The sequence below is a fragment of the Amphibalanus amphitrite genome, unplaced genomic scaffold (genome assembly GCF_019059575.1).
Source record: "Amphibalanus amphitrite isolate SeventyFive unplaced genomic scaffold, NRLGWU_Aamphi_draft 000536F_arrow, whole genome shotgun sequence".
Lineage (NCBI taxonomy): Eukaryota > Metazoa > Arthropoda > Thecostraca > Balanomorpha > Balanidae > Amphibalanus > Amphibalanus amphitrite.
Genome location: NW_024882030.1, coordinates 219933 through 234548, shown reverse-complemented (window position 1 = coordinate 234548; position 14616 = coordinate 219933). Strand labels below are relative to the sequence as shown.

At 51.0% G+C, this 14616-nt stretch overlaps 1 protein-coding gene across 1 annotated transcript; it reads left to right on the top strand.

Annotated features, from left to right (window-relative positions):
- The first annotated feature begins 404 nt into the window (after positions 1-404).
- Positions 405-14111, top strand: LOC122393460. The gene is made up of 9 exons (XM_043389481.1): positions 405-554; positions 7763-8201; positions 8998-9224; positions 10748-10945; positions 11063-11320; positions 11616-11759; positions 12181-12394; positions 12880-13022; positions 13336-14111. The coding sequence occupies exons 2-9, from the start codon at positions 7765-7767 to the stop codon at positions 13401-13403; spliced, it is 1689 nt and encodes a 562-aa protein (XP_043245416.1). The 5' UTR covers positions 405-554; positions 7763-7764; the 3' UTR covers positions 13404-14111.
- The last annotated feature ends 505 nt before the right edge of the window (positions 14112-14616 follow it).

Here is a 14616-nt window from a genome sequence, read left to right as displayed (position 1 = left end):
TCATCATTGACCTGACCTGAAAATGACCTTTGTAAAAATTGTAGATCTTGACCGTGCGTATCCGATGCCGTTTACCGTTTGTCGCTATCTTGCTTCGTTCTCGAGATCTCAGGGGGGGGGGCCGAATCGGCCCCCCCCCCCGCCAGTTTCTTTTCCCGGCGGAGCCCGCCAGGAATAGGGTTAAGGCACTGGCCATTTCGACACTGGGCATAACGGACCCTGGACATCATGAACCCTGGCCAGAATGAATGCTCCCCCATACTGAGCCCAGGTCCTGCTGCCACCTATCGTCGGTTGCTGGAACCAAAGGTGGCATACTGAGCCCAGGACCTGCTGCCACCTATCGTCGGTTGTCGGAACCAGAGCCGGCAGCCTGAGCCCAGGACCTGCTGCCACCTATCGTCGGTTGTCGGAACCAGAGGCGGCAGACAGCCGTGGACTGTCGACCTTTGGGACTGCCAGTGGCCGCTGCACGTGTGGAGTCTCAGTCTGGGAGAGGCGTACCGAGTACGGACGGAGCCGGAGGAGAGGGCAGGACGGACAGAGCAGACGAGGTGAGGTCAGCTGGTGGGGTCAGGGAGAGGACACAGAATGTCACACACCTCTGTGGGGATGAGGGGTTGGCTAAACAGTGTGGTCTTTGTCGGTATTTCTCAGGGGCTCGTTCGCAGCGCTTGGTATCGTGTAGCGTGTTGTAGGCATGGCCGAAGCTGAGCTCCCATTAGTTGTACAAGGATATACCCATGTTTTGTTCTTTTCCATGTTTTTCCATGCACTTAGTCCAAAAAAAAAATGTTTGTTAGCGCAGCAAATATTGATATACCTAATGCTCTGAGCCTATATAAATAAACCCCTCACGCTAACCCATCCTAGCCTTCAACCAGTGGAGCTTGGTGTTCCGTGTGCTGCGTAGGTGTATTATCTCAGGTAATACTCCATGCTGGATTATCTCAGATTAGGTTTAATCGGGGGTGGGGTCTTTACCTCAGTGGATTATCATGGCAATTTACTACACTAATAAGTGTCATGTCAATATTCAAGACATCATAAAACATGGTTAGGAACAAAATTAACAATCTGAAACAGGGGCGGATCCAGGAAAACTCCAAGGGGAGGGTCATGAATCGAAGTGGTGCCCCTACCTATACCCAAAATTAAAAACTCAACGGATTTCGTCCACTTCATTTTGGTGGTGCCCCCATTTTCAGTTTTTTAATTTTTATTTTTTATTTTTAGTCAGTATCTTACCTCTTAGCCACAACCACATTTACCAATTGTAAGCAAGTATATATGAATGTGCTATGTGTATATATGTTGTGGACGCTGAGTAATGAGTACTTACCAGGAACGTTATCAGGTAAGCAAATCGTTGTCAGTCCGACGAACTTGACCCTGGCGTCTAAAGGGTCTGTCCTTGACACTTCAGGCTTGTCAGGGGCACCGAAGTCCTTCCAGGGACACCACAAACCTGTCAGGGGCACCTACGGCCTTGTAGGGGCGCCACAGGCCCGCCAGGGGCACCACAGGCCTGCCAGGAAGCAGGGGCACCACAGGTCTAGCAAGTATACACGACAGGCCTGTCAGGGGCACAACGGGCCTGTTGGGCCCATGAGCACCCCTAGGGGCAGGGGCACCACAGTCCTTCCAGGGGCACCGCAGGCCTGTGAGGGGCACCAGCGGCCTAGCAGGGGCACCAGTCAACACAGGCCTGCCAGGGGCACCACAGACCTGCCAGGGGCACCAGAGGCCTGCCAGGAGCACCACCGACCTCGCAGGGGTAACTTGGGCCTGTCAGGGCCCAGGGGCACCACGGGCCTGTCGAGAGGCACTTCAGGCTTTTCAGGGGCACCATAGTCCTCTCAGGGCGCAGGGGTAGCAGGGGCACCAGAGGCCTGCCAGGGGCACTACAGGCCTAGCAAGGGCACCACTGGTCTATCAGGGGCACCACGAGCCTGTCATAGCCAGGCATCTCAGGCTTGTCAAGGCCCAGCGGCACCACAGGTCTGTGCGGGGCACCAGCGACCTAGCAGGGGCACCAGTCAACACAGGTCTGCCAGGGGCGCCACAGACCTGTCAGGGGCACCACAGACCTGCCAGGAGCACCAGAGGCCTGCCAGGGGCACCACCGGCCTCGCAGGGGCACCTTGGGCCTGTCAGGGGCACGACGGGCCTGCCGAGTGGCACTTCAGACTTTTCAGGGGCACCAGTCCTCTCCGGGCGCAGGGGCACCAGAGGCCTGCCAGGGGCACCAGCGGCCTAGCAAGGGCACCAGAGGCCTGCCAGGGGCACCAGCGGCCTAGCAAGGGCACCAGAGGCCTGCCAGGGGCACCACAGGCCTAACAAGGGCACCACGGGCCTGTCAGGGGCACCTCAGGCTTGTCAGGGCCCAGGGACACCACAGTCCTTCCAAGGGCACCGCAAGCCTGTCAGGGGCACCAGAGGCCTGCCAGGGGCACCACAGGCCTAGCAAGGGCACCTCTGGCCTGTCAGGGGCACCTCAGGCTTGTCAGGGCCCAGGGGCACCACAGTCCTTCCAGGGACATTACAAGCCTGTCAGGGGCACCAGAGGCCTAGCAAGGGCACCACAGGCCTGCCATGGACACCACAGGCCTGCCAGGGGCACCACCGGCCTTGCAGGGGTGCCTCAGGCCTGTCAGGGGCACCACGTGCCTGCCGGGGACACTTCAGGCTTGTCAGGGGCGTTACAGTCCTGTCAGGGCCCAGGGGCACCAGGCCCGTGGTGTCCCTGCTAGGCCTGTGGTGCCCCTGTCAGGACTGTGATACCCCTGATAGGCCGGTGGTGCCCCTGGAAGGTCTTTGGGCCCCCGGGCCTCAAGGGGGGGCCATGACCCATGTGACCCCCCCTTGGATCCGCCCCTGATCTGAAAATCATTTGGACGTCAGCCTCCGTTTTACCGCGGGGAAGTCCCTCTGGCGCGGTTCGCTCCATGCACGTGGGGGAGGGAAGTCCCTTTCTGCCGTTGGGCGCGACTGGCGGTTGCCATGGAGACGCCCCTCAGCTAGTAGCTACCTACCGGTAGCTACCTGGATGAGGAGCTCGTCTGAAGAGTTTAGTCAGGTCAAGGCCCTATATCAGGTCAGGTCAGGTCAGGTTATATACTGGTCAGCTCAGATTTGACGACATATTTCCTATGTGACTTTTATCTCATTACGTTTTATAGAACCGTTTAAGTTATTGTCGCGGTGTTAGAAAATAGCGTGGAATAACTATACCTAACGTCTCTTGCTGACCCCTGGTTACCTAATAGCAGACCTTATGAGTTATATCAGGAAGGGATGGATTATAACTAAGAGATGTCAATCGGATACCAACTAGAGTTGCAAAGTTTTCCCCAAAGGCTGCTACCGGCACCGCCCCGCCCCACAAATGTTTTTGGGGATACCGGCATGCTACCACGCCCAAAGCAAAAAAAACACCACCAAATTACCGGCATACTAAAAAATCTGCATTGTTGATTCCAGTTTACCCCTACAAGAGATGCCACATTTTCCTCTTAGTGTCCAAAGTTTGAATCATATGCTAATATTTTTTTTGTGCAAAACCAAAAATACCGGCATGCTACCGGCAAGACATGCCAGATACCACAAAAAACCTGCGGTAGTGAAAAATTACCGACATGCCGGTAATGCGGTAGGGAAACTTTGCAACTCTAATACCAACGTTTTTGGTATAATGAAACCAAACCATTGTCATCCCGGTTTGGTATTGGCTTTCCAATAATTTGGGATGAACATCACTGGGGCATTCCACGATAGATCGACCAAAAAAACTTAAAATTTACACCCGCATATTTTATTTTTTGCTTAAAATTGGTCTAAGGGGTTGTGATGGGCGGGGAACCCAGCTGTGGCAAGGATTTTTTTCTTCGAACAACGGTTTCCGAGATATAGCCTCGGGCAGTTCCTGGAGGTCACGCTGCAACCCTATGTTTGGCGGCTTATAACTAAGAAACTATTGGTTTTCTATGGTAAAAACTTGATATGTTTCAACTCGCAATCAACCAACAAACGTTTTGGCTATCTCAGATTTTCGAATTTTGAAAATTTTGATCACGTGACATCTTGACCTTTTTTTTCGAAGAGTGACCTTGATAGTTTCCCAACTGAAAGTCGCAATTTTGTCTGATGGCGATTAAAGCCTTATCAATTGTCATTCATATGCGATAATAAAAAAGTGGCTTTTGGCCTGCGTTGACCTCAGGTCAGGTCATTTTTATGACCTTCCCATCATTACGAGCGGGAGCGACAGCGAGATCTCGAGAACAAAGCAAGATAGCGACAAGCGGTAAACGGGACAGGGTACACATGGATAAGGTCTACAATTTTTACTCAAGTCATTTTCAGGTCAGGTCAAAGATGACGTCACAGGGGTAAAAAGAAAGTCTAAATGGCGGCACTACATATATATGAAGTTTTTCTCGAATAACTTTCGAAGTATCCCAGCTAGGAACAAACTAATAGCACCATCGTGATCCTCTCGTCGATCCGCATCGAAACATGTGTATGTTGACCTCGAAAGGTCAAGGTCAAAAGTTGACCTTAGGTCACGTGACCTTAAGGTCGTCATATACATCATTCGATGGGCCTTGACGAGTTGAACACAATGAGCCTATCCGCGTGGCTGTATCTCAAACCTGTAAGGAGTTATCAGCAAAAAACATTTGGTGACCTTTAATGACGTCACATGACCCAAGAGCAACGTCACAGTTGACCAAGAGCAAAAAAGGTCTCAAGGTAGTCAAAGTTAGTCGCATATGGAGTCACTCATGGTATATTAGGCAATTCCGACGCGTTTTAGTGTAAAAATAAGGGAGCTGATTTTTTCCCCAATTGACTTATAATGGGGTGGTCAAGAAATTGACCTGACCTTAGGTCATCGGTATCGAAATTCAAAACGAACTGGCGCTAGGCGAAAGCAAACGGATTGGTGCCTATTCTACGTCTCTTTCTTTATTAGATTAAAAGGTACAGCCAAAACTATTTTGACTTCCTTTTTACCCCTGTAACGTCATCTTTGACCTGACCTGAAAATGACCTCAGTAAAAATTGTAGACCTTATCAGTGTGAATCCTGTATCGTTTGCCACTTGTCGCTATCTTGCTTTAGTCTCGAGATCTCGCTGTCGCTCCCGCTCGTAATAATGGACAGGTCATAAAAATGACCTGATCTCAGGTCAATGCAGGCCGAAAGCCACTTTTTTATTGTCGCATATGAATGACAATTGATAAGGTTTTAATCGTCATCAGACAAAATTGCGACTTTCAGTTGGGAAAATATCAAGGTCACTCTTCGAAAAAAAGGTCAAGATGTGACGTGATCAAAATTTTCAAAATTCGAAAATCCGAGATAGCCAAAACGTTTGTTGGTTGATTGCGAGTTGACCATATCAAGTTTTTAGGATAGAAAACCAATAGTTTCTGAGTTATAAGCCGCCAAACATAGGGTTGCAGCGTGACCTCCAGGAACTGCCCGAGGCTATATCTCGGAAACCGTTGTTCGAAGAAAAAAATCCTTGGCACAGCTGGCTTCCCCGCCCATAACAACCCATTCGACCAATTTTAAGCAAAAAATAAAATATGAGGGTGTACGGCTTTGGTCGATCTATCATGAAATGCCCCCACTGATAAGTAATCCACAGCGAAGGAAGGCCGCGACTCACCAACGGAGTGATTACTGGGAATCCCGTCCTTCCATTTGGACCACGGCTCGGAGATCTGACCGGTACGGCGGGCCGTGCCTACCTCCCTCTCTCTCTCTCTCTCTCTCTCTCTCTCTCTCTCTCTCTCTCTCTCTCTCTCTCTCTCGCTCTCTCGCTCTCTCGCTCTCTCGCTCTCTCGCTCTCTCTCTCTCTCTCTCTCTCTCTCTCTCTCTCTCTCTCTCTCTCTCTCTCTCTCTCTCTCTCTCTCTCTCTCTCTCTCTCTCTCTCTCTCTCTCTCTGGCTCCAGTTGCTCTCTACCTGTGTTTCTGCCGCCTGAACACACAGACACGGAACTGATCCACGACCGAGTCAGCCGACGGAGACACGACACCGCGGGTCGGGTGGCCGGTGCTCGGTGTCGGGGGTAGACAGGGGTCAGCGGGGTCAGCGGGGGGGGGGGGGAGAGGTTGTGGAGGGAGGTGATACGGCGAGAGAGTCCGTGAACACCCTCGGCTGAGTTCACGGCGGGTGGGGAAAACAGACATGAAACCTCGTACGAACCAACTGTGGCTCACGCAGCACGCCTACACCAGCCTCTGACGTAAAAAAGTAGCTCCGTAAAGGCCTCGCCAGGAGTCGTATCTCCCCCTATCCACTCGTTATGAGAGAGGGTCTGGCCAGATCAGGGCTGAGGAAAGGGGTTATTCTATACGTACCGCATCATAGTGTCTCGAAAACTTCGTTACTTTACCCGTGAGCTGCTGGATGAGTTAACGCCCCACTTTTTTCGCCGCGCTTAAAAAAACGGCCGCGTCGCAGGAGTGCCAAATTCTGGTTGCATGTAGGGAATCCATTGAAGTTCATTGCGATGAAATTTCAAACAAATTGGTGGGGAAAATTAAGGTTGAGGTTTTAGTGACGTCATGACTCCTGGTTTTCCGACCAACAACGGTATGTGTTAAAAAATCTTAACACGCGCACTGCAGGGGGGGGGGTTGTTTTCAACCCCCCCCCCTGTGGTTTTTCGCAAATTGCGAGAAAACGGCGGCGCGTAGCGCCGCCAAATTTTGCATACCTGTTCTCACAACTTTTCCACACCTTGAGTAAAAATTTTGACCCCAGGTGACCTATGGTCAGGTCACCAGGTCAGGTCAAGTGACCCTACCTCGAAACGTAAATTTCGAAGTTTGCAATCCCACCAAGCCCACAGTTGTTGAGATATGATCTTGAAACCCACAGGAAATAGTAAAGTCATCACGAGCTACAACTTGTATATCTCGGAATTTTTATATCGATGACCTAAGGTCAGGTCATTTTTGCGACCGGCCCATTATAAGTCAATGGGAGAAATTTCAACTTACTCTGAATGCCATCCTATGACTTCAATACGCTCAGGATCATAGTATTACAGGTCCCTGTTGGTGATTTCACCGAAACATATCACTTATGACCTTTGGAAGGTGATCTCCAGGTCATCTTAGGTCACCTGAGGTCACCAGCGGTTTTTCTTCAATAACTTGAGATTGAGTAGAGATAGAGACTCCGTTCGACGTTTATCGTGTTTTTCTCGTCAATGCGGATCGAATGATATGCAACATGACCTATTTCGGTCAGGTCATGACCTTGACCTGAGGTCAAATTTTCAACTTGACCTTTCGAGGTCATATTATATATCATTCGATGCGCCTTGACGAGCTAAGAACGATGGCGTTCGAATCGATCCTCTGTCTTGTGTGCAAGACAAGTTATTCAAGAAAAACTACCGCGAAATTCCTGTTGTGAAAATCGTAACATTTTGTCTTCGGTGACCTCTGGTGACCTCGTTTTTGACCTGACCCAAAAATGATCTTAGTATTTCTTGTCGATCTCATCTTAACCTATCCAACGCCGTTTACCGCTTGTCGCTACGTTGCGCCGTTTTCGAGATCTCAGGGGGGGTTGTTTTCAACCCCCCCCCCCCTGCAGTTCGTGTTCGGCTCAGACCCGCTGCAGTGCGCGTGTTAAACTCACAGAATAGCCATAGACACATGCCGTTAAGGCCATTAGACTGTTTCAGGTGAAACCGTTCTCTCAGTCTTATATACCGTACGTTCTCTGTTTTAGAAATGGAGCCCAGGCAGCTCCAAGAGGAGGTTATCCAGATGAAAGAAGAGATGGCACTTCTGAAGGAGGAACTGACACATCGCCATCAAGAGGGCATTGCCCGTTTGGATGTGGAACTGACCACACTGAAGAAAAACTGCGACTCACTGAGTGAACAGGTGGTCGGACTGGAGGGAGAAGTGGCCACACTGAAGGGAGACAACGCCACACTGAAGGGAGACAACGCCACACTGAAGGGAGACAACGCCACACTGAAGGGAGACAACGCCACACTGCAGGGAGACAACGCCACACTGCGTCAGGAGGTGGTCCATCTACGTGAAGAGGTGGTCCGCCTGCGGCAGGCTGTCCTCGAGGAGCGCACCACTCGCCAGGTCGTCGTGGAGGAGCTGCGGCAGGAGGTCCGCCGGCGAGCGGCGCCATCCGACCGTTCGCAGAGGTGAGACTGAGAGGCAGCAGGGGTGGCACCAGGGGCGCGGGAACTACTTTCCGACTGGGGGGGGGGGGGGGGGCACACCATAATAGAGATTAACCTAGGGTACCCCAAATCTAGTTTTCTCACCGGTTTTAGGCCACTTATTTTTCACCCCTCGGCTTTTTCAACAAAAAAGAAAACATTTGCAAAAAAAAGTGTGGTATTCCGTCTCAAAGCTGTGGGCGGGCACCGCCCCCACGGCCCCAGAGTTGGGGGGGGGGGGCAAGCTGCCCCCACTGCCACCCCCCCCCCGGCTCCCGCGCCTATGGGTGGCACTGGGGTTTAGTCGTTGGGATGACGTTAGGGGGTTAACAGTGGGAGTTAGTCGGTTTTGACTGCAAGGGATTGTGAATAGTTTGTAAGAGTCAAACTGGTTGTGTAGGTGTAGACAGTTTGTAAGAGTCAACCCGGATATGTAGAGAGTTCGTTTGTAAGAGTCAACCCAGTTGTGTAGACAGTTTGTCTGTAGATTTGACCCGGTTGTATGGACAGTTTGTCTACATATAAGAGCCGAACCGGTTGTGTAGACAATTGACAGTTTGTAAGAGGCAACTCGGTTTTCTAGACAACTTGTCTGTGAGTGACTGTGAGGCAGCAGGCTGCAGGGTGGGACAGGGATTGGGGGGAGGGGACACTAGATGGGCTTTCACAGATCGATGGTACGGTGCTGTCTTGGAAGTGGAGACGTCTGAAAATTATCGTCTAATGTCCGACCTCTGATGACGTCACACCACGTCACACTGACGTCATTCCTTCCCAGTGACGGCGAGGAGGTGGCTTCTCCGAAGGGCGACACTTGCGACAAGTGTGACGCCATCAGCACCTGTGACGTCATCACCCAAGCTGAGGAGGAGGCGGGACTGGCGGGCGGCGACGTGCGAGAGGCTGCACCGCGATGGGCTTCTGCCATGTGTCTCTTGGACCACGAGCTGTTGAAGATGGTGTTGAGCAAGATGGACTGCTGGGAAATGATCCGCGCCAGGCGGGGTGAGTATTCTGACGACTGACATTGTATGCAGGATGGTAGAAAAGAAGGTAGTAGATCATGCTTCATTGGAATATGTAGGTGCTTAGTGGAGTATTCTGTATTTTTACCTAGGATTCGGAGAGTTTGGCAATAAATAGTCTATCACGGGGCAAATTGAACGGGGTTAGGCTGGTACGGGATTCACACGTAGATGGATGGCTGCTCGGAATACCATTCTCATAGAAAAGCGAGTTATGTCTTACAATTAACCTTCCAGGCGGTGGGGGGCATTTTTTGCCCCCCCTTTAGTTTTTTTTTTTAAATATATCTCGAGAACCGCTGCGCCGATCGTCACCAAACTTTCAGTACCCTCCCGTGAATAGCTATTGCACATTGTGACCTACAATTTTTCCAAAGGCTATGATAGGTTGGACGCTAGTGACGTCAGTGTGACGTCATTTCTGCTATTTTTGACCCAAAAAAAGGTTTCGCGAGAAGAGCTGTCAGGCCTACAGCTTTAGAGATACATAAAAATATTTATATCATAAAAGGTGTAGAATTTCAAGGGCTACAAAACCGCTATCTCGGATTTTTGAAATTTTTGGATTTTGACCCCTAAAATAAAAAATAGATTTTTTGAATATAATAGCCGAAAAATCAAACAAGTTTTTTTGAATTTCGAAAAAACCCGGAAGATATGTGATAGCTCCTACTGCCTTCTATATACATACCAAATTTGAGATCGATGCCTCTTTTTTGCCAAGTTATAGCGAAAAAAAAAACTGTTCAAAATTGATGACGTCAAATTTTCAAACTCAATTTTTAGCAAGTCTAGACCTCGTAGCGCAAAACAAAGACCACCATTATACTCTCCGTGACGAGCTGCATCGAATCAATACCCATTTTATGCAAACTATCCACTTTGAAATTTGACCTTTATTTGACCTGACCTTGACCTGACCTCCACCAGAAAATGACCTAAACCGTACCTGATGGTCTTATAACCAACACCATTGAATTGGAAATGAAAAACTGGCCATAAAACATGCATCGCACAACCTTAGTAAAGTTGGGGTCATGTGGTGACCCATGGTGCCTTTGGTGACCTGACCTGTGACCTGACCTGGTATGACCAGTGACCTCTAATAGCAACATATGTACTAGACAACTGACGCCCTATCGCTGATTTTCGACAAAATGCGTTTTACTCGGTGTTATAGCGCTTTCCCTAGAAGCCCCGTGAACGGTGAAACATTTTATCTTTGACCTGACCTGTGACGTCATCAGTGACCCCGAGGTCAATGAAATTTAGTTTCCGTCGACAAATTTGACAGGGCTATCGAACGCCGTTTGAATTTTCCGGATTTGTGCACTAGTTTTGGAGATACGGGGGGCAAAAAAATGCCCCACCCCCACTGCGCGAAAGGTGGCCGGGAGGCCCACCGCCTGCCGGGTGAAACACACAAACGCTGTCTATACAAGCATTGACGTTCCTGTCAAGGTGCTCGATGCAACCCGTTCCTTTTTTCTTTTATGCCGACAGTCTGCCGTCGGTGGCGGTCTGCCGTCGACGATATCTTCAGCGACTGTCGGCGGGAGCAAACCGATCAGCAAGCCCACAGTGGAGAGGTCACTGCACCGGCCACGAGCCTAGAGCTCGTGTTGAAAGTGCAGGACCAGCCGAAGCTGACCGAACTGCGGGCGCCGACCGCTGAGACGGACACCGACCTCCGACTGGTCGGTGAGTCCTGTGTGAAACGCGCTACACACGAACTGGTACGCTTTGTCCCGCTGCAACTGTCATTCCTTGTCCATATAAGCGAACACTTCTTCAGTGACTGGTGTTGCTTTATTCCAGCAGCCACCTGCCACGCCCTGGAGAAGGCTAACCTGCGCGGCTTTAAGCTGCGGGTCTCTGCCCTGCGCCGGCTGGCGCGTGTCAACGCCTCCAGTCTGCGTGAGCTGACGCTGCCGGCCGGTATCAGCGACTGGCAGCTGGAGGCGCTGCTGGAGCCGCTGAAGGCTCTGGAGCGGCTCGATGTGAGCCCACCCGTGGACAGCTCCGGCAAGTGGCTTCGGCTGCTGCCCAAGTCGCTGAAGAGACTGGACATTACTGGTGAGAAGGGTTGTGGGATATCCTTCCAGGCGGTGGGGGGGGATTTTTTGCCCCCCCCTTTAGTTTTTTCGATATGTGTCAAGAACCGCTGCGCCGATCGTCACCAAACTTTCAGTACCCTTCCGTGAATAGCTATTGCACATTGTGACCAATTTTTTTTTCCAAAGGCTATGATAGGTTGGACGCTAATGACGTCAGAATGACGTCATTTCTGCGTTTCTGCATTTCTGCATTTCTGGGCGCGGTATACTCAGACCCCTAGCGGGGCGCGTTTTAATTGTTTCTTTCGGCACAGGATCCGGAATGACAAGAGCGCCACTGAGGAACCCCCGTTGGCCGACGTCTGGACTGGATGTTGGTGTACAGCTAGCAACGGACACACTCCTGGACCAGCTGGCTGCTCTGGCGACCCGCACAGTCACGGGGCTGTTCATTTATGGTGAGTAGCAGCATGAGTAAAGCATAGAAAGTTACGTAGTGTTGTGTATGTTGCATTATGAAAGGGTGATGTTACTCTTCCGTTGTCTCAAATTACTCTAAAAGAATACAAAACTCATTGCGCCTGTCGTCCGGCTCTCGCCGGTATTGCATGCCTGTGGTGTCGCGACTGGGGCGCTAATTCATCGTTCGGTTAGGCACCTCAACAGCGACGAGTTCGATTGGCTCGAGGTTAACCAGTTAGAAGTGTGGCCCACATCAAGGAGTTCAGATTAATGGTGCTTGTGGAGAGCCCGATATTATGCGTTACGCGCTTCGTAATTATTTTATCTTGCTATCAATAGTTACTGCTGGGATCTGGGCCACGGTGATCGCAACGTGTGTACATATGCACTTATGGCTTCTGTGTTTATGTTTTACAGACTCACCGTCCGTGACACCGGAAGCGACGGGACGCCTCCTGACTGTCCTCACCAGCTTGAAGGACGTCGGTGTTTTCGGACCCGGCGTCATTTGCGACACTGCGCTGTCCGCCCTCCACGGCTGTTCCCAGCTGGATACGGTGGAGTTCAAAGACACCCGGCCCCTCACGTACATCCCTGCCCTGACCCAGTCAGAGGTGGCAGCGGTCTGCAGGTCAGTCGGCCGGACGGCGCCGGCGGATATAACGTGTATCTGGATAGACCGCAATAACCCCAGCGATAACCGTATTCGTTGGAGGTATACATAGGAGTACGGGCACAGGGACGTTAAAAATGAATAAAGCAATACAGAATAATAGGCATCCACCGACAGACACTTTGATGCAAGTAATTAAATGTATATGAACACAAACAAGACAGACGGACGGGCAGATACGTTACTGGGGTGGTACTATTTTAATATAATATAGAAATAATGTATGTGGGGTCAGGGGTGGCATAAAACTCATTGTATCGTGTGAAACATTCGTAGCTGATTGCAGCACCAGACTGGGAACTTGAGATAGCCGGAGGCACATATGTTCTGTTATGAACGGCATTGGAACTACATGGTGTTTCCGTGTTGAGTCGCCCGCTGGTGCCACTGTGTGACTGTGTCCCGTATACTGACCTGTTCTGTTTTGTTGTAATCTGTTGCAGGATGGCAGTGACCTGCAGGAAACTGTATAGGCTGTTCCTAACCTCCTCACTCGAAAACTGCCAGGCCGTCCTGACCGCCCTGCACGAGACAGACCTAGGATGTGACAGTGACCAGTCCCGTACCATCGAGCTCCTGGTCCCAAGTAAGTGACGGCGTCTCGACCACCCACACCAGCCGACACGGCGCCACCGGCCTCTCGGACACGCACTCTGACGCACGTGACGACGTCACCAGTACTGACGTCACAATTGGTTACGTGTATCCCCGTAAGTGACGTCACAGTATCAGTATCAGCCCTCATGACGTCATTAGCCAGGAGATACAAAGTACACACATTTGTTTGTTTTGTTTCTGTATCTATGGGTGACGTCATCCTGTCTGAGTTGCCCAAGATTAGTTGCCCCATGTAACATCACTAGCAATCAGTGTGTAATCTGACATGCTCTATTTTCCAGAGTCTGTACTCGACAAGCTTACCAAGCCTCCCAACGGCAGCAAAATCTGCTTGGACTACATCACGTAGACGACGTACGTATGTACCTTCCCGGTGCTTCGTCCGCTCTGTTGACGGCGGCAGTGTCGGAACTCGACAACAGATGGCAGCACCGTGTCTAGTCTGTAGTGTCGGAACTCGACAACAGATGGCAGCACCGTGTCCCGTCGGCAGCGCTGTACGGGGCACAATACACATCTAGACCTTCATATCCAGAAGTGCCTCGAGCCGCCCTGTCCCATCGGCTCAGGTCCGTGGGTACTTCTTTACCGCCGTGCCAGGCTGGTTTGGGTTGAGTGGCCACCTAAATGCTTGATCATTTGAGCACAGATTGCTACGTTTGTTGACACTGCTTTGATAGACACTAGTTATATTCAGTATCCGAGATGTATCACGCTCTGGGCCACTGTCCAGCCGTCGGTAAACCGTTGTCACCGTGCCGGAGGTACCGCCGTGGTGACGTCACGTGTGTTGTCGTGACGTCACGCTGGCTCACACCACTGCACTGTGCTGTTGTGTTGTAGTTTCAGTTTAGACCCAGGTTTAGACGAGAGAGTGGTTGTAGCTAGCTGTGAGGGTGGCCGGTCCGGGCGATATCCGACCTCGCCCGTCACTGTGTCGGACCGTCGGTGGTCCGGTCGGCTTTGGTTCATTTGGACCAGATATGTCCGGTTCGGTGTCGCTCATGGGATAGCACGGGCTGATGGCGATTGAAATACACAGTGGTTCAGACGTTAAGGGGAAGTTGGGGGAACGCCGAATACTTTTTTCGGACGCCCGTAGCACGCAAGGTAGACAACAAAAGCTATTTTTGTTGGCGTCATTCGAGAGGCCAGTCTTTTGCCTTTCAAACATACCAGGCGCATTTGATGAATTCGCATACCGTTAAGCGCACAAACTAAAAATATCAAAGAAGTGACTTTTTCGACGTTGCCCCGGACTGTGGGGAAAGCCGAAAATGGGAGAAATGATCTACGGGGAATGCCGACATTGATGTTTTCCCACTTTCTCTCAAACTTTATCCAGAATTTATCAAAGCTGACACGCGTTTTAACCCTCGCCCATGTAGGGGGGGGGGTTGGTGCAACCCCCCCCCCCTGAGGTTTTTCGGAAATAGTGCAAAAACGGCGGCGCGCAGCGCCGCCAAATTTTGGGTACCTTATGGGGCAAACCTTGCGCATCTTTTGATAAAAAAATTTTGACCGGGTCATGTCAGGTCACGGAGTTATGACGTCACAAAGGG

Coding starts and splice junctions, on each gene's coding strand:
- LOC122393460 (XM_043389481.1), top strand. CDS start 7,765: ATGGAGCCCAGGCAGCTCCAAGAGGAGGTTATCCAGATGAAAGAAGAG. Junction 10,946..11,062: donor CACCGACCTCCGACTGGTCG/GTGAGTCCTGTG, acceptor GCTTTATTCCAG/CAGCCACCTGCCACGCCCTG. Junction 12,395..12,879: donor GAGGTGGCAGCGGTCTGCAG/GTCAGTCGGCCG, acceptor AATCTGTTGCAG/GATGGCAGTGACCTGCAGGA.